This window comes from Ambystoma mexicanum, chromosome 1p (assembly GCF_040938575.1).
Source record: "Ambystoma mexicanum isolate Mex_15411 chromosome 1p, UKY_AmexF1_1, whole genome shotgun sequence".
In the NCBI taxonomy this organism is placed as follows: domain Eukaryota; kingdom Metazoa; phylum Chordata; class Amphibia; order Caudata; family Ambystomatidae; genus Ambystoma; species Ambystoma mexicanum.
In genome coordinates, this window is record NC_090921.1 from 957,534,311 (window position 1) to 957,554,758 (window position 20,448).

The 20,448-nt window shown below is 45.6% G+C and overlaps 1 protein-coding gene across 5 annotated transcripts in view; it reads right to left on the bottom strand.

Moving 5' to 3' along the window:
- The window catches only part of CPNE2 (copine 2), a 947,004-nt gene that overhangs the window by 689,912 nt on the left and 236,644 nt on the right, over window positions 1-20,448 (bottom strand). The window contains exon 1 of one of the 5 annotated variants that reach the window (XM_069653454.1): window positions 24-81. The exons of the other annotated variants lie outside the window; for them this stretch is intronic. Within the exon in view, the coding sequence (XP_069509555.1) occupies window positions 24-66 (43 nt within the window). The 5' untranslated portion in view covers window positions 67-81. Of the gene's footprint in view, window positions 1-23; window positions 82-20,448 lie in introns of those variants that run through there. 5 annotated transcript variants of the gene reach the window in all.

A 20,448-nucleotide genomic window follows, 5' to 3' on the forward strand; every position in this document is an offset into this window, starting at 1 on the left:
GGCCAGTCAGGCCCGGTACTCACCCTCGATTTCGATGGACTTTTGGGTTCCGAATACGGAGCACATGACTGCTGTTTTCTCGGGGGCGTTAATGTTACGAGTGAACAGCCGGGAGGATTCTGAACCCTGCGGGCTCCAGTGACTGGGGGCAGCACCTTTCTCGAAGGTGCTATAAGCCGAAATGAGCCTTTAAATACTGCGCATGAGATCATGGAAAAGAGGCAGAAGACCCGGCCAAGCGTATAATTAGAAGAAACCAAAGTCTACCAAATGGAAAATCTTCATACCTCATACTGCGTAATTACTGCATGTGGCAACACAACTTTATTTTTCCCTTGGGTAATTGTATGCCAAAGGTAGAACTTTGCACGATAAGTGCTGCAGGCTTAAACCTGCCTGCAATTTATAAAACATGGGATCTTTTAATCATACATTTTTATACAGACATAGTGCAATGATTTATGTGGATATGTGATATTACGCAACAAAGTGGTAAGACTATTCTTTCAACCAAACCCAACTTTGGGGGTGAATCTAGCTTAGGTTGTAACAAGTGATAACACAAACCATAGTTCAAAACATAGTGCCAAGTGCTCTTGGAAAGGTGAGACCTTCAATAGGACAACTTATATTACTGGCTGCTACAGTGGCTTTCAAGCTCACGCAGGTCCTTTCCTCAAGCTCATAACGGATGACTCCCTGAAGAACACATCTCTGGAATTGGTGCACTTATTTCTGGGCTATCTCACTGCCACTGGATCCTGCAAAAAAAACCACTCTGAATTGTTTAAACATAGTTTATTTGGTGCACAGCCTGTGAGAATGTGTGGTGTTTTGCTTACTCGAGTTCAGGATTGTACCATTATTATTTGTAACAGGAGGCCACAGAATGTTGGAGGAGCTGATGTTTCAGTCAGCCACCAGGGTACAGGACGCGATGTGAAGGAAGGCACAATGATAAAGAAAGCACCTTCCCATTAGCTGTGGATGGTAGAGCCAATGCATTGGCTACAGAGTAGCCAGGCATTGGGCTGAAGGGCCAGGGTTGCAATAAGTCCAGGTAAGTCATGACCTGGGTTGGGATCAGATTTGAGCACGATGGTGCCGTGGGAGGAGCAGCAGCCCTGGGACACTTTTGGCACCACATCAGCCTGTGACGATGTATCGAGCAAAGTGGCCCATGTGTCGATATCAAGGAGCAGAGTAAGCATGGTCCTCTTGATATCCTGCCCGGGAGTGCCATGGATCCAGCCAGGCGATTGCTCTTGAACAGGCGCCTGCTTTCCTCGTGGCAGTGAAGGAGAGGAGTGGGATGCCCTGTCAGAGCCGCAACAGTCAGGGAAACCAATCTGCTTAGGCGAAGACGTTACAGAGGATTTTCAGTCTGAAATGCCCGCTTTGACAGACAGACCGTGCTTACCTGGGCTTCTGACGAAAGAGAAGCTGAGAATTTGCAGCCCAGGTCTTTAACCACAGTCACTGGGATAGAAAGAGACCCGAGAGAAGTCGGCCAAAAGGCTGATGTTCAAAAAGAAGTAGCAGAAGAACCAACCACCGGAGCTTCCGTTTTGTCCGCATTCAGCCTCAGCCAATTTTGATTCATCCAGTTACCCATGGATTCCAGGCAGCAGCGCAGACGAGCAGCTGTGTCCACTGCTGCCAGATCGAGTCGCATGATTTGAGTATCTTAAGTGCACAAGTAACAACGGAACCCGTGGGACAGGATACGCTTGGCCAAAGGCTGAATGTAGACATTGAACAGAGTAGGGGACAGAGCAGAACCCTGGGGAAATGTAGTGTGATTAAGAATCGTGGGTATCAAAGCTGAAGAAAAGGCTTGATTAACCACATCATTATCTGCAGGGGCAATGACAGGCATTATGGATGGCATCAGAGATAAAAAGATGCATTCTAATGTAGATGCTGGCCTGATGAATGAAGTGGCTCACACTTGTACAAGATTGAAAGGAATCTGTAGGAGGCAAGTTCAGGGCAGACCACCCAAAACAGGCCAGCACTAGTGCATTGCTCCCCCACACTTTTTCACCACCTGCCAGGACAACCACCAACGGCAGAGAAGGGGCTAAAGAGCCACTGTTGACACACATAATAATAACTGGAAGGGAGGGGGGACATCCCATGCTAAAGAGCATCAGAGTGGACATGGTGGAATGTGTTATGCAGTTGTGGGTCATTGATCCTATTGGGTTCTTAGAATGCTTGTAAGTGGTGAACCCTTGGGGCTTCGCAAGCTCATTAACTGTTCTACCCAGCCTGAGAAGACTGTGGGGAGCCCTGCTCAGAGTGTTCATTCCAGGTACCCTTCTTGTAGGGCCACTGGGGAAGGTGCATACGGGGTGAGCAAGGCACCTTTAGTAGGGCCGGCATTTATTCAGTAAAGCACACAGCGGTGCAACTTGCATTGGAGACACAACTATTATTGGCTATGCATGTGTAATTGCAGGATCCCTCGGGCTCTCATTCAGTAGGCTACTCTTAGTAATGCATATAGAGCTATGCCATGAAGCACTACTTCAGTACCCTCAAACTTTAATGTGCATCAATGTAATTAATGTATTTGGCCGAGTTCAACATGTATATCCTCACCGGGGAAAGAAAATGCCATCAGTATTCTGTGTTAATATTTAATGCCCTTGCTGGTAACTCAGGATTGTAGGGCGTCACTTGTTACTTTTGTCTCCTGTAGATTGCCTAATGTGTTTTTTCTCCACAGCTGGACTAGGAAGGGAAGTAAATGATTTGGGGGTCCCTCCATGGACTGGTGTCAATGGCCAGCCAGCAGTATAATGTATAAATATACAGGGCTACACAGGGCACTCCTAAAATCAAACCAGAATATGAATTCCATCTTGCCCCATTAACTGGGCATCACCGGTCAGGCCCTGACATGGCTGACTTCTTTCCTCTTTGACCGACCCTCCCAGGTCCAACTTGGGTCCCTCCTCTCTGCTGTCTTTTTCTCTACCTGTGGTGTCCCCCAGGGGTCTAACCTCTCTCCCTGGCTTTTCAACCTATACCTGGCATGGCTCGCCCACCGCATTGCCACCCTCTGCCCCAACTTTCAATGCTATGTGGATGACACTCAGCTGATTTTCAGCCTAACTTCGGCCACCTCCTCTCTGTCTCTGATCTCTGACTGTTTGTCTGCTATCCATGAGTGGTGTGCCGCCGATGACCTCTGCCTCAATGCCAGTAAGACTGAGATTCTCCTCATCGGTACACCCGCTCCCTCCTTTCCTGTCACCCTCTGGCTGGCCACTCTTGGCCCCCCTCCTCCTCCTACTTGCGAGGCTAAAAACCTCAGGGTCATCTTCGACTCCACACACTCCTTCTCTCCTCACATCTCAGACGAATCTAGGAAGTCACACTACTAGCTGCACCTCCTCAGAGGTATTCTACCTTTCCTCTCCTTCCCCCAGAAGCTCACTGTCTCCAGACCTCTGGTTCTCTCTAAGCTGGACTACTGCAGCAGCATCTTTCTAAACCTTCCTGCCTCTACTCTCTGCCCTCTGAAACTCATCCAGTACAGGACTGCAAGACTTGTCCTTGGCCTAAAGCCCAGGGATCGTATCTCTTCAGGGCTGAAATCACTGCACTGGCTCCCAGTGGCTGCGAGGATCAAGTTCAAAACCCTCTGCATTGTCCACAAGGCTTTCTGGGGCCTGGGGCCTCAATACCTTCAACTCTCTCTTCCTAAATATATTCCCTCTCGTGCTCTTCGCTCATCCGCCTCCAACTCCCTTAGGGTCAGTCGCTTCTCCAAGTAGATCTCTTTCTTCGGCTGGGGCCTCCCTCTGGAACAGCCTCCCTGCCTCCCTGAAACTTGAGGAGAACCATCTCCGGTTCCAGAAGCACCTCAAAGCCTTTCTCTTTGCCTCTGCCTTTTCTCCTCCTCTCCCCTGCATACATCTTGGCTGAAACTGTCACTGCACCGGCTACCTGGCCCCCCTCTTTTCTCGGGCCCAGGTCCCCCCGCCAGTCATTCACTCGAGCACTGCCTGCCTGGCAACCCCCGCACTTGGGGACTGTTTCTGTATCCCTACAGTCCCACCACCAGCAGACACCTGATGTCTGCACTTACCTATGCACTTGCCACTCTGGCCGTTACTTTATTATTGTCATTATTCTATGCCCTTGTACTGCACTGTCCCTTCCCCCTTTCACTTTCCTCCTTCCCCATCCCATGCACTTGCGCGATCTGAATGACACCTGGCCTAGTATGATCGTTGTCTGTCCTCCCTTTGTTCTCCTCCCTTGCCTCCTCGCACCGCGAAACACTTGTGTATAGGCGCGTTATAAATGTCATATCATATCATATCCATATGATTTGGGAGATACTTGCTGAAATGCTTTTTATTTGAAATCACTGACTTGTAGTGCTTGATTTATAGTGTGAAAAGCAACTCTACAAGCCACAGAATAAAATAGGACTGAATGGCTATATATAGTGTGTATATAAACAGATGCCAACTTTCTCTGCTCATGGGGGCTAATGGCCATAATATAATGCCATCCAGACCCATTTTCAATATTTTGGAGAAAAAAAAGAAGGAGATTCCATACACCCCATGTAGCAGCCTCGGGTAGGAGTACTGCAAATCTCCATATGTGAACGTAAACAAATATTGATAGCCTGAGTGGACTGGTATAGAAAAGAAAGCAGAGTATGCATCCACAACAGTGAAACAGGTAGCTGAAGGCAGAATACAGAAAAGGACGGTAGCAGGATTCGTGACTATTGGGAAAGAAGGCAATACTAAAGAATTTACGGCACAAATCAATATGTCTTTGTCAGCGAGACTCATGAGCTGGTAGACCAGACAATCATCGACCTAATGCGTTTCCATGCTGACACCAGAGAGAAAATGGGACTTGCATAGTAATCCAATAAGATCCTTGTGAATATTGACATTGTTTAGGGCTGGCTCTTAAGAGGGCGTCTAAAAATAATTGATTTCATGTGCAGTGAATGGTACAGTTTAACTTACACAAATCCCTAACAGGTAAATGCAGGAAGAGGGACTTAACAGAAATGCATGTTAGTCTTCTATAGGACCCACAGAGAGACATATACGTATATTGACAGGATGAAAAACAGGTTTATTAAAATTGCCAACAAACCTTTCTTTTTGAATTGGTTCACATTATGTAAAATCTTCAGCAAGTAGTAAGTTACATTTGAACATGAGCAGAAGCACATAAAGATGAGTAGACACGACTGGGGTATATACATCATACCACATAATACACGGCATTCTTGTGCGAAACACCTCTCCGATACCCCCCAACCGCGCCAATGACACTTTTCTGGTGGTTGTAGCCACTGTATTGCCATGGCCAGGGTTCGATTTAGGCCCCAAATCTTAACTGAGATCAGCCTGCATCGGTGTCCTCTTATTAGTCCACCACAGCCACGTCCATGTTCAACTCCCCAGTCCCATCATTGTCCTCCTTCCCCTCCCCCTCCCTAGTAAACACTAATGCTCGGACTGGGACCCAAATATCACAAGGTCTGGAGCTGGCTGGCATCAATCCACAATACTCCTGCTCTGGGTCACAGCACCAAACTAAATCTTTTAGCCCTTTAGCTGCCGTCGGAGCCACAGGGCTGGACCGCAGCAAAATAATGCACCGCTTTCTCCCCCCTTAGAGGTCCCAGGCAGCCAACCGAACAAACAGCAAAGAACATCAAGTGGCACATCCTGGTAGATCATTTGCCCCATCATTTCCGTCACCTGGTGCCAAAAACTTGACAAAGCGGGGCACTCCCATAGAACGGGAATAAAACCTGCATGAACAGTTTTACACTTGGGGCACTCGCCACGGCACAAGCTATCAAACATTTCTGGACCGATGTGGACAGGTAAGCATGGTGGAGAATCTTATATTGGATACACTTAAACTTAGAGCTAATGGGCACTTTCTTAGTATGAGAGCACATATACTGCCATTTCTTATACCCAATGTCCCGAACCCACGTCTGCTGCCCACAGTGTCACAGTAGCCGGGGCTTCCTTTGGGGCCAAGTCCTGTAACATCAATCGTGGACACGAACCCCCTTGTGTGCACCGAGTTATGAAGATATTTCAGCAGGGGATACCTCTGGTTCTGAGGGGAAACTTGGCGACCAGGCACTAAACACCTCCCGGATTCAGAAAAATTGAAACGCCAGCCCAACATCCCACCCGGACTTAGGCCGCACCTGTTTCAAGGAGACAAAATTTCCCTCAGCGTAAAAATCGAACATGCTATTAACCCCAAATAATGACCAATCTTTTTTAATCACACCATCGCAAATAGGGGCGAGACACTGAATATCACAGATTTTAATCTTGGGGGTATAATGGCAAAGCCTTCTCCAAGCATGAACCGTGCACGATGCAGGGTCAAAGGGACACTTATCATTGATCAACCTAGAAATCAGAGTGCCCTGCAGCGAGTAAGGGTATGCCAACCTCTGTTTGATCCGAACATACGGGAAGGGCAGCAAGCCCAGCATCCAGTCGGACACAAACGACACTCGGGCAGCCAGGAAGTATCAGGCACATTCGGCCCGCCCTGCTCCCATGGTCCCGTAAGCATTTCCCACTTAATTCTGGGTGTCTTCGGGCTCCATAATAGTCTGATCAGCAAGGACTTCAGCTCTTTAAAGTACTGGGAACCAGGCCAGTCTGGTATATTTAGAAAGAAATTTAGGAAGGATTATCATCTTTATGATTGCTGTTCTCCCCATGGGAGAAATCGGGAGAGATCACCATCAGCTAATTTTACTCCAAAATGTCTCCATATAAGCCTTGTGATTGTCCTTCGACTCCTACTGACCACCACGCCCAAAACTGCTCAGTGTCAGGGGGTTGCCGAGTTGCCGCATTCAGCGGGAATAGGATTGAATTGGTCCAATTCTCTGCAGCCCTGCCATCTTGGCAAACGCTTCAATCTCGCACAAGAGAGGACTCAGGTTCCTACCAGAGTCCTTAACATAGAGAATGACATTGTCAGCATAAAGAGATATCAGCTGCAAAGCACCCCCCCAGCACCAGCCCACAATGCCTGTGGAATGCCCGCAAGCGAACCGCAAGCGGCTCCATGGCGATTGCAAAAGTGAGAGGGGACAACGGGCAGCCCTGCCGTAGCCTATACCCCAGAGCAAACACCACCGAATGCCTGCCAAACAGGGCAATCTTTGCTGTAAACCCTGAATACAGGACTTTAACACATTTCAAAAAGTATATGGAACACCCACCCAAGCGTTTTGGATTCACTTCACTTCCTGGACCGGACCCAAGCATAAAAAATGCAAAAAATCTGATGCTGGTCATGGTGCACATGGACAGAAGATTGCTTTTTTCATTCTAATCCTTGACTCTGGCTAGAGACAACGGAAGGTTCCTCTCTCGAGCTTTCCAGTCCATGTCAATAGAAGTGTGGTAATGTATATCCAATACTACAATTCTGGTCGCTGAAAGGTTGTTTGTACCAGAATTCACAGAAGACTGTCCTGAAGAAAGTGGTCAAATCTACACCTATACCACTGAAACTGGTAGACAGTGGTTGCTACATGCTAAACTAAACCTACCTACACTTTGAGCAACCCTTTTACTCTCCCCATACTCTGTCTTATATCAAGTATCTAAGGACAAAATGTGGAGTTGTGTCTTTGTCTTACTATCATTTTTTTGTCATTACCAACAGGCATTGCCACTCTCTTTGGCATACTATTCCTGTTTGGGTTCTGTTATTTTAACCTAAGTAACCCTAGGTTAACTCAGTTAGTCTACGGGATATTAAATTGCCATATACGCAGATCAGACTGCTGAGTCTATGCCATAGGTGTTCCTTTTTTAACACTTTTTTCCATGCCTCTACACACACGGATGTGAGTGGCTATGGACAGACAGGGCTGAAACAATCACCAAGATGGTGAATATTTATTCAAAAATATTTGTTCTTTACCCTCTTTTCCTGTCCCTATTAGATAAGCGGCCCATCAGCGCTTCCTAGTATTAGAGCGGGAGTAGACAGGGGTAGTAAGAAAATAAATCTATCCTTCTGTCTTCCTCCACAACCTTGCCCTCCATAAGCCACTTGCTGTCTGTGGAAGTAATTTGGTGCTGCAGAAAAATCACACACAGTTGTGTTCAGCAAGTAATCTGCAACCTAGGGGCCATACTCTTTCAAAAAAACTCTGCAGTAATCCAATCGGGCCCTGGCCCATTGGCGGTCGGAAGATCTGTGATCACCCTCAGAATATCAGATATGGTCATGGGGGCCCGCAACACTTCCTTAGCCTGGACACTGAGTTCAGCCAACTGCGCCTCCTCAACCAAGATCTTCCAAATATCCTGATCTGTGCTTCCTCTGGCCGCATACATACTGCTAAATAATAACCCAAATTCTTCCAATATGTGCTCTGGGTCTGAGTCCAGAGTGCCATCCATCTTCCTAATCACTGGGATATCAGTTTGGCCCTTATCGTCCTACACCAACCTAGTCAAGTAGTGACCCGGGCTCCCCTCTTCACCATATCTCTGAGAAAGACTTGGGGCGGTGAGGAACCTCACCTCTTTGTCCGACTCAGATTTAAATTGGTCAAGGGCAGATCTAATCGCTGTTAAGCCATCCCCAGAGAGCTGCTGCCTATCGCCAGCTTGTGACCTTTTCAGCTTGGTTTCTAGTTTTGACAGCCTCCCCCGGAATGCCCGAAGCACCCCACTTTCCAGAGAGATGCACCATTCCATCAAGTACACCTTAAAAGTTTTCCAGAGGCTCCCTCCCGAATCTACAGACCGAGCATTGCAGGCAAAAAAGGTCAGGATATCGAGCACCTTGCTGCGGTATACTACGCCAAGCAATGCCTGGCTCTCAAAACGCCAGTAGGGTCTATGGATCCTTAGATTTTCAACTTGGAACTGCCACAGGATCAGAGAGTGGTCAGATAGCGTCCTAGTATCGTGCAACTGATTGTTTTATGGACGAGAGGCTGTCCTACCAATATGTAATCTATTCAAGATCGCATATCATGGACAGAGGAGTAGGAGAACTCCCTGTCATCAGGACGTAACGTCCTCAAAAGGTCCATTAGTCCAAAATGCTCTAGCTGTCATGGACAACAGCTTTAACCTGGGTGTAGATCTATCCTTTTCCAGATGGAGAAGGACATTAAAATCTCCTGCAATCTCCTGCAATTATGAGGTGGGTATGTGAATACGCTAGACATTTGAGGTAGTTATAGAACCCAGGATCATCCCTATTAGGGCCATGCGCATTTACAAGCGTGAATAGATTCTCAACCAAAGTCCCTGACACTATCACATATCTACCATCGAGATCCTGCTCACAGTCTAATGACTTAATCCCAAAGGACCTGTGAACAACAATCAAGACACCACAAGAGTACGAGGAATAGGAGGTATAAAACTGAGCGTCACCCCAAGATTTAGCAAACACTTAATTCATCCTTCCCAACAAGTGAGTTTTTTGAAGGAGCAGGATCCTATCCCCATGGCGCTCCCCGTAAACCAAGAAGCCAAGATCATGCACATTTTTGTGTGATTATTCAAACTGCGGACATTCCAGCTAAGGAGAGTACATTGCTCCATCCCTCGCAGCTTAGCCATCATTTCCCCACCACACACATAGCTCCCCCAGATCCATTACAATGCACATACAAGGCTGTGCACTCATCTCATATCTCACATCAATGTGAACCATTCCCACCAAAATGAACCTCCACCATCCCACCTCCCCGCTGCGAATCCCCAACCAGCAGTCAAATCCCAATTAACCCAGCCCGTCTTCATCAGACAAGAACCCACCTGCCCCCACTCCCTCACCCACTCCTATGCTCACGCCCTGCCCCAAACAGGCAGCAAAATCCTTTCAACCCACAAATTAATAACCCCAACCATTGAAAGTGGGTAACCACCCAGAGATGCCAAGTGCACCACACAATACTCCACCCACTGGAGGGGAGACGGCACCCAGACAAAACACACCTATAAATCAAACTTGACCACTGCATTGTTACATGCTTAACCCCACCAAGATCCCCACATTAGGAGGAAACTTCATGCATAGAATCAACCCCAAGTTGCAGTGGAACCATCAATATCCCGGAAAACAGTACTGCATGCCGACCCAGCTGGAAAAAGGATTATCTGAGCACAAACTGCATCCCAACATTATCATTGCTTAGGTAACCGAGTCCAACAATTGAGACGCTGCCACTGGGTCCACAAATAAGTGAGCCTTGTCAGCGTGAATCACTCACAGCCTGGACGGGTACAGCTTTGCATATTGGAGACCTCTATCGCGAAGTTGGCGCTTCACTGCTGTGAAAGATATCTGAGCCTTTTGAACTGCATTTGAGAAAACCCAGACAAAAGGAGACACTGGACCCCTGGTACTGTAGATCACCCAGCTCTCGGGACCTCCGAGGAGTGTTGTCCCTATCACAATAAATCAGAAGGCAGGCAATCACCAGACGGGGGCCTTGGCCTGGCTTTGCTACCACCGGGGACACCCGGTATGCACGCTCAAACGAAAACGTCAGCGATAGCGGTGTGACAGCCAGCATTTCCTTCATGAAGCTTTCCGTGGAGACTCAGGTATTCCCACCACCCGGATGTTATTATGGAAGGATCTTGCCTCCAGGTCTTTATTCTTTAGTTGGACTGCCTTCATATCCTGCTGCAAGGTACGGAGAGTCCTACCAGCCTCCTCAGAGACGTCCTCCAGGGCCCCAATACGCTGCTCCGCTTCAGTGATCATGCCACCTTCCTTCTCAATCCTGTGCTGCATGCGGTCCATTTTGAACAGCAGATTATCCAGTTTATTGTTGACTGAATCAAACCCGCCTTCATTTGAGACAGAATCATTTCCATGCCAGCACCCTGGGCTTGGGGGCGAACATCTTCTCCACATTCCAGTGAGCCATCCACTGCCTCCATGCCTCTCTCGCCTCTGACTTTGGTGCTTGGGTGCTGGTCTGCTAGCTTCCTTTTAGGCAGAGCGGTTGACTGGGAGAAAGACAACTTTGACTGTTTCTTGCCTCCTTTTGCCATCTGCCTGGACCAAAGCAGACGGTTAGTTAAAATTTCACTGCTATTTTACCTCTATATTCCTGGACCCCGAACATTTTGCCTTTGTTTCAGCCTCCCGTTCTGACTTTCTGGTATTGAATCACAGCCTTCAGCTGCACTACACTGGGCTTTCGCTGATCGTTATGGGGAAACTGACTTATCCTTCAGGCAGTCAGTACGGAGAAACTTAGTTTCTCTTAATCTTATGATTTTGTTGCCACTTTTGGCAACTGTATTTCAGTACACAAAGTACATTACTGTAATAAGCACTGGGGTCCTTGTATTTTTGGGCCCTAGACAACCCTTAAGGATTTTTTTGCTAACTGGACAATGTGCCTAGGAGTAGACTGGTGGCATGGATGCTTTTTCCATGTGTTTTTACATTTGTTTTACGAGCCATACCACGCTTACTACGTTTGGCTCCTGACTGTGGCTAGTGTCTGACATGGCCATGCCATGAGGTCTTTGTTTTCTCCTTTGGCCATTTTGTCCTTTGGCCTTCCTCCTGGTCTTTGTGACTGGGGGAGTCATTATTTGGGCATGCATTCACCTGTGAAAGCTGGCACTTTTCATGGGCTAATGCAGGTCACTTGTGTGGGTGCAATTTATGTTGCCTAGAGCACACCTATTTAATATTAAGTAACTGTGTTAAGTTATTTAGTGAGTTGCGGGGGAGAATATCAACCCTGACACTGGGGTTGTACCAAACTATGTGAGAACAGCAGGTATCCACAAACTTGTGGAACACTACCCTCCCCTGCATACCCTAATGTTGCAAAGACAACCAAATACTCTTGAAATGTTTAAAATAAAGAACTTTTATATAAAGATGAACTTGTCATCACTGAACTTGTGTGGGTGCCCAGGAAGTGGGCTGGGACTACTGGTGCCAGGATGTCTGGTGTGCATGTGAGCTACAGTGGTCCCTGATTGGACCACTGCTGGCAAGCATAAGTGGGGCAGATCCCCTCATTTGGCTAGCTGGGTGGGAACACTTACTGGACTTTAGGATATGAGGAGGGGGCCTGAGTGCAGACCTGCAGATCACCCACAGGTCCGAATCGACTTCTAAACAGAGCCAAGCATCCAGAGAAGCGAAGTAGATCCAAGGACTATCCAAAACCGTGCAGGAAAGGGTTGGCACTCTTGTTGTCCCAGTAGAGCCCAGCTTTGCGCTCGATCTTGCAAATGTGCTTCAACCTCTTGGAGTGGAGGAACCAATCACTCTCAACGCCTCCTTGTTACCCTAAAAGCGAGCCTTCTCAGAAGTATCCTGGGACCTCCAGTGTACTGACCAGCTTGTACCTTGGCACCTGTGTTGGAGCGTTGCTACATTGAGTTTTGCCTCAAGCTTTAGGGAAATCCTAGTTCGCACTGCAAAGCATCTCTTTGCAAAATGTAATTGACCCAGCTGCTTTGGGCCGCGAGAGAGGAGCATGCAGACAACGAGACTTGAGTGCCCCTGTGTCACTGTGCAACAGTGGTGGTCACTGCTGGTGATTTTCCTGACTTACTTCAAGTGTCCTGAGACCAGCTGCATTGGTGCTTTCTTTGTCCTGCAAACCAGTTGTAAACCGGGCCCGCATCTACACCCGCAGCACCTGTGCACTTTGAAGCTTAAACAAAGAGGGGATTTCGTACTCTAGGGTCGCTTGGGTGGCTCTTGCTTCGTAAAGCACTCTGAAAGTTGGTGACAGCCCTGTTCTCCGCAGCAGATCCTCCTTTGACTTTTGAAACTGAATTTCCACACTCCAGAATCCTCTTGTTAACTTTTCCTGCCCCTTCATTATTAATCTTTGTAAGCTTTACACATTCCCTATCGTTTTTACACACAAACGACACTGAGCACAATGCTCCAATCTTTGTAGGGGTGGACTTTTTAAGTTAGGGATATTCATTTCTGGAGTTGGCCAATATATTAAAGTTTGTTTGCTTTCCCTCTCGACAGGTTTTGGCATGAAACCACACTTGACCGCATTGACAGAAAATTGATTGTACATATATTTTACATAGTGTGTGTTTAAGTAGTGCTATTACTGAGATTGCCATTATTGACTTGTGTTGTGTTCTGGGCCTAATAAACTGCATATTTTTGATATACTACTGTCTTGTCTAAGGGTCATTTTTGACGTCCTGCTGTGTGAGCTCATCCAAGACCTCAGCTCACCCCCACTACTCCTGATACTTAGCCTTGGCTGCTCTCCAAGTTACCTTGAATTGTCCTGGCTAACTTCACAGATGTGTTCCTTGTTTCACTGACACGGGTGGCCTTCTAAACATCTGTTCAGCAGAGCAGAGTTTAGAAATCCATTCTAACACTGGCAACTTCCAAATCCCGGGCATACCGTTGTCTCCTCTTGGGTAAACAGGATATTTCAACTCACTACCAGGTTCAGTGCAGCCTAATTGACTTGGAGCTCACTTCCAAATTGAGGGGCCTCTGTTAATTATTATAGGTGGGTTTTAGGGGCCAGGGCCACCCCACTTCTCTCCCCTCACTAAACTCAAGCCGCACCACAGTAGTGCCACACTCACCCCTTTTCAAGGCAATCTGTATATCGGGCCTGGTGTTATTACAGTCAGTGTCCTCCATGCAAGTATATAGTCCTGAGCCCCTGAGTGGGGCCACAGTCACAAATGTCTCACTCCAGGGGACCACAGAGTACCCTCCACTATGCCAGATGGGATCTCATCACAAACAAGCATGGTCCGCTGGGCTCCAGAACTCCGCTCACACATCCTGTCCACCTCCTGTCCCGTCAGACCTTGCTCCAAGAGCATGGGTAGCAGTCCTCCGGCTCCATGCAGTGCCACCGGATGCCACTCCAGGTGTGACCTCCTGCGCTTACAATGAGACCGGCCTGCTGCAGAAGGAAAAAACGCAACACCGGCCTCTCCAAGAGTGCCTTCAGTGCCGCCACAAGATGAAGCCCCGCCGCAGTCATTCTCTCCTCAGCTGCCGGTGCCACTGACCACCGCCGGCTCCCATCTCCCACTGGGGGAACCAAAGCAGGTTCTATCCACCTCTGCTGCTGGGCTGTCACAGTCCTTGCACTGGTCTGTGCACCCTCGGGGGGGGCAGTATCCAGCCACACACTGTGCTCCTCACTTCCCGCAATCACGCGTGCCGCCTTCCAGAAATGGGGTGGTAAGGATTGGGAACAGAAGTGAACATATTTTCTGTGGTGTGTTGGGAAATTCCCCCTTCCAGTGATGCTGCATGTTATAATAGTTGCATGCGGTACCCTCTTCTAGGTGCTGTATACTGAAAGCTGGGCACAACCCCTCTTCTTCCCATGACCTCGTAGGCTTTTCCTGACAGAACATCTTCACTGCCCTTAAAACTTTGTAGTTGCAATGCCTTACATTTGAATCCTGTATTCTTGCTTCTAGTCTTAGCAAGCTACACAATGATTAGCTATAGTCACAAGTTTGGCCAGCGTTTTTTCCTGCCACACTACACAGATGACCTTCAGTTGTTGTTGCATCATAGGTTTTAAACCTTGGACAAAGGCGGCAGTTATTGCTTGTTGTGCAGAGCCTGTGTTTTTTTTTTGTAATGCCAGAATGTTGTGCAAATGTAATTTTTGGTCTGGGTAAGCAGTCATTGGGCAAGTCTCTATTCTTTATACAGGTATTTATTTTTGGTCAATCTTTTTGGCTAAACCTCAAAGAACGTGGTTAATAAACCATTTCTCACAGTGTTTGGTGGTGTACATGACCGCAGAGCCATTACTGGCCAATTAGATGTCGTCATACTTCAGCCATCAACATTACTTTCATAAACTAGTTCACATAAGCCCAAGGTGGATTGCATCATTGGTTAACAGGATTGCAGTTCCTCCGTCTATGGTGTTTCTATTATATCTGGGAAATCTTTTTGATAGATTAAGATCCCATGAGGTCCATGTGACATGAAGAATAACTAGATTCCCATATCAATGATGGTCCCCAGTAGCTGTTCTAAAGGTAATGGGAGTTGGGGCATTGTGGGGCAATACTGCATTCCACTTTTAGTAGTGGAAGAGAAAACAAAGTTTGCTGCAGCCATCTCCCAGCCACTTGTAAAATAAGGCAAGGGACTTGGTGGCAGCTGCTGCAAGAGAATGTGCAGTTGAGGTGCAGGCACATGTCAAATGGCTTGTTGTTGCAAAAGAGACTGTTCGGGTGGAACAGTTTTTCTACGGGGTACTGGATCATGAGAGGAAAAAGTCAATAAATCACACCCTTTTCCTCTTAGACTGCATAGGCATAGGGTGGAACAGATACAGATATATGGGAACTCAGAAGACTCTTACATTTAGTTTTCAAATTTGGAACCTGTCCTTCTACTTTTTTGTTTGGGTAATATAGGACTCTTACTTTAGACCCATTCAATTGGTAACAGACTCTCCTATAAGATTCACTATAACTTCTACATTGTTCTGGACACATTTTAACCTTTTGGGATTTGAATATGCCTTTTAAGTATATCAATTTATTCATAAAAAGGCACCTTTAATTGGTAATCATTAAGACCCACTATTCTGTAAAATGGACTTCCATTTATCTAAAGGTGTGCATATTTCAAGATTATACTTTGCATGCATAAAAGGTGATATGTGCCTTGTGTTGGAATCAGCACTGGAATATTCTGCTCCCATTTCTCGCTCGAACAAAAAGGCAAACCCTGGTAATAATGTGGTCTATGGAAGAAAATGTTTTCAGTCACACAAAAGAGAAACTCTTCCATGTAGGAAAGGTCTTCAGTCAGTTGCTAGGTGGCCATGTGGTTCAACACCCCACACCCCTTGCTTTAAGAACATTTGAACATGGAAAGGCCATGGTGCGGCTGGTGCCTGCTTAAGACTCACACCATGTGAAGAATTTATGCGCAGATCCGGATCCATGTTAAAAACCGAATACAAAAAGCTGGAATTACAAAATTGTGAAGCCCACTTGTTCGCATTTTGTAATTCAAGCTTTTTGTATTTCAGTTGTTTGTCCCCCGATGGGCATCTAATGTATCTGGGGGACACCGCTGCAAAACCTGCAGCCCATAATATCGAACTAGGGGAGCGGGGTACCCCCCTGCACCACTTATTCAGTATTGGGATTCAATCTTTTATACCAGGCTGAATGCACACTAATTAACCTTTTGGGGTAAACCCCACAGATCCAACCTCATTCCTTCTTTTTGCCAGATTGGTGACAACTAGGTCATAACTCTATGCTGTTTCGTGGGTATATATAGCTTGCAGTTGCCAGGATGCATCATAGTACACCAATCACCGACACTGTCCACATGTATTTCATTGAAGCATTACCCATTCTGCCCAGTATCAGAAGTACAACCTTCCTCAACCGGCATCTGCCCCTGTTGCATTAAATACCAGTATAACGTAAGCCCACACAAACACCAAATTACAAGCAGCCCCACGCCAATACCTCAGACGAGATTTCATAGGTTTTCTTACTGGTTGGCACCAGGAGTTTGAAGATGAATGCTGTGCGGGTCTGTCACTCTCAGCTGAGTCACAGCACAGTAGTTCCCTGGCTCCTCTGCTAAAACCTTCATTACATGGTGATGTAGAAGTACGTTCAGCTACCACACTGTGAGAACCGTCATTTCTTGCTAAATTGTGGGCTAAGCACATACATGCAAACATATCCACTTACGGAGATAGTGGTACAGTCCTTTTTTATTCTAGACTTTTAATTTAGCTTTCCAATCACAAGCCTGGGACTTGAAGTTCCAGAATGCAAAGAAAAGAATACAGGCTGGAAGAGACTTCCTCTTCTGTAGAGTTAAATTGTCTCCAGAATCCAAATCTGGATTATTTACTTTCTTTGCGGTGCGGCTAATCTTCATCTGATACCTGCATTTCTATCCAGGTTCCAGAATTTCGTCTAGTGGGTACTTGGTACATTTCATAGTTTTGCCATAGGTTTCCAATTCTCTGCTCCACTTCAGATATTCTGGAGCGTCTTCTGTCAGCACTGGCTTATCAACTGATTGCTTACGAGGTGAGGGTTAAGAGTCGTGAACAGGGATTTCCATTGATCCACCGGTTGTTCAGTGGGATTACCACAGTTAGGATTTCATACAAGATCAGTTTGGATGCCCTCACAGTACTAGGATCCACTATATCCCCTAAATCTTTCTCTAGCTGTTGGCAAAGAACCTTGGGCATTTGGCTGAGGATTCCTTTTACCAGTCATTGGCTTGATTCTGATTGAATTCCATGAGGGGGCAGTTCCCTCCCCTTTACTACTTGGCATTGCTGGGGTAGCTGCTGACATATCTTTGATCATCAGCATCCTGTGAAGCAAGTATTACTTGACCAAAGCTTGGGTCCTAAGTAAAATTAAGCCTACCACAGTCAAAGCAACATGATTGCTACACACATCTTCCCCCAAAAGCCGGCATGCAGCCAAGGGTAATCATGCGACCACCTGGGAAATCTCCCCTCTCCCTAAACCCTGATCTCAAAACACAAACCTTTAGTTAGGTCTGCTGTGGGATATAGACACCCAATGTAATGTGTATGCATGATCCCAATACTTGAGAGTAGTGATATTACCATCGGTATTCAGCCAATACCCATAGCATGATAAGGTTTAGATGGACACTATATGAAATGTAACCTCGCTCGTGCTTGGTGTATATATATTAGACACATAACAATTTTCTGCTAAGTACAACTTATTGGGTGCTGAGTGAAGCATGTGGAAAGAAAAGATTCTGACATGTGTTTGGCACTAAAACAGGGTATTTTGTGGCATATAATAGTTCACTTGTTAGTATGAGAAAATGGAAAGTCTTTAGGAAATGAGGTACCAGCAACGGAGCTGTAGCATGCTGGTGTTTTTGTTTGTTTATTCAGAGAATAACAAGTCAACTATTACAAGCCTTGATGTAGAATCCTATATGTCGGCATGAAACACAACAATTTTGCTTTCTACATGATGTACTCAGTAGATTTTAATTAATAATGCTGCTGCTATGTCATAGCTGACGTGCATTGAGGTATAAAGCCTTTGTGTAACTGAAATGCATGCAAGAGTGTGTGAGCTACAATCTGTTTGGTCGCTAGGTTTCCGTACTTTATTGAACTGATAATAAACTTGTATTTTGCCATATTCTTTGAGTCTGTCTGGTTATTTTGGCCAGAAATAATTTCTTGTGGTAATCCCATCTTGCACTTGGTACGTTGGTACGCTCCAGTTGCTACTGCACATATTTTTAGCGGTGCGGATGTTTCAATCCAGACCCTCGGATTCTTGACGCCTGCCACCATCAGCTGGAAGACCGCAGAGTTTTCTGTGGAGAGCAGGAGAAAAAACACGTGTAAGACGAGATGGTTGCCAGGTGCCCCTTTGAAGAAATTCCTTTCCGGTCCCTACGTGCACCACGCAGACTGGAGGCGAAGTGGTCAATTGAGGAAGATTCGATACCGAAAGACTCGAACTGAACAACGGATGTAAGTAGAAAAATTGAAAGTGGCAAATAAAAGGGGAGGGATCATATTGTATGTAAATATAGTGGGGGAACTAAACTTAATTTGATTGAAGAATGATACCTCATTTCCTAATCTCAAGAAGAATAGAAGGGACCGCATAAAACTCCAGAAAGGAGTATATTTTAAGGGATTCCTACGGCTAAGCCAAAGAAGGGTGTGTGACACACTCCAAAATGGAGTAAAATAGAGATGGTATACTTTTTACTGGACAGGCAGAGAAAGAGGATTGTAGAAATTATTGTGCACTTTTTGTTTAGGGTGGTGAAAATATAAGTGTAAAAGTTGATGTATTAGTTGTGATAATATAGGTTGAAAATTGAAACTGTAGAACAATAGTAGTAAATTCAACGGGTTATCAGACCCTAAAAAACAAGCAATTGGCGCCAATCAAATCATAGGAGGGTAACAGTTGAGGAAAAAATTGAATAAAATAAGATTCTTAGATTGTCAATAATAAAAACAGGATAGTAAGAATCAATAGAACCATAAACAAACAAATTAAGAAGACATTACTGAGTAAGCTTGAAAATTGTTTGAAGGATATTTTGGGAAATGGCGGCAATTGATGGTGCTTGCCCAAATTGATTGTTGTGGTATAATTAATTAAAGTAATACCAGAATTAAAAGACCGGTAAGTATTGACAGTTAAAAACTTCCCTTTTACCCTTGTGCAAAACATACCAAGGTACATACCCACGATTAGGAAATACCATGATGAATGGGTAAAAGGCACAGTTGACAAAATGTTCATGCCTTGGTCTCAAGAAGGTTCGCCATCGAGAACAGTATTGCAACTCATGACAACATACTTACATACTGCATACTCGGGGAAGAATTTACTGAAAAGGTTAGCTGTTTTAGAGCTATGAAAAACGTATCTAGAGTAAGAGAGAAGACCCGCCGAGAAGGCGTGAATTGTCAATCAGCATAAAGAAGAGGACATAACACCATCAGCTCCTCTTTCTTCTTCTAAGAATGGTAGTATCACTGAAGACAAACAGGGAATGTATCCTCTCAAGGAGTTAAAAGCAAACATATCCAACATACGCGCCCCCCCGCTTATAGTAGTGAGGATAACATGGAAGAAAGTCAAATTAAAGTGCGTAAATATATGTCTAAGCAAAGAGACAAAAGGAGAGAAAGAAATAGCTAGCGGAGTGAAAATATTACAGAACAAGTGGATGGGAGGACAGATAGCATTCAGATGGAAAAGATATTGACAATGTCAAAGAAAGAGAGGAATAGGATAAGAAGGAAAAGGAACAAGAAAGGGTATACAAAGAAGGAAAAAGAGGAAAAGAAAGGAAGAACAAAGAAGGGATGAAGAACAGAAAAAAGACGAGGAGAAGAAACATCAAGAAATAGAAGCACAGATATTGAAAGAACATAGGTTGCAATGAAGGCGAGAAGAGAAAGGGGAAATGAGAAGAAGAGAAGAAGAAATGAGGAGTAGGGGACAAAGTGATGATGCAATAGATCATAGCGTTAATAGATGTATAATATCAATTGAAGCACGAGAATGATGGGAAGAACAGGGAGGATCACAACAGCCCCGCAGGGAGCTTCAAGGGGTACCGTGAATACAGACAGGGGCTGATGAGCATGAGGTAGAAGGCACTGGGAAAAGCATTGGGTATCTATATCTATGTATGTATATGGTTAAATCATTCAACTTTTGATAATAATACATGGAATACACGTCATAGGAGATGAACAATAAAAATTCATGTGAAAACAGATTATACATTATCAAACCATCTTTAAAAAAATATTAAATTGTTTGAGTGAGTAAATTGGCATCTTATGTAAGAGTTAATACACACCAAATCGGAAGTTCATTGTCA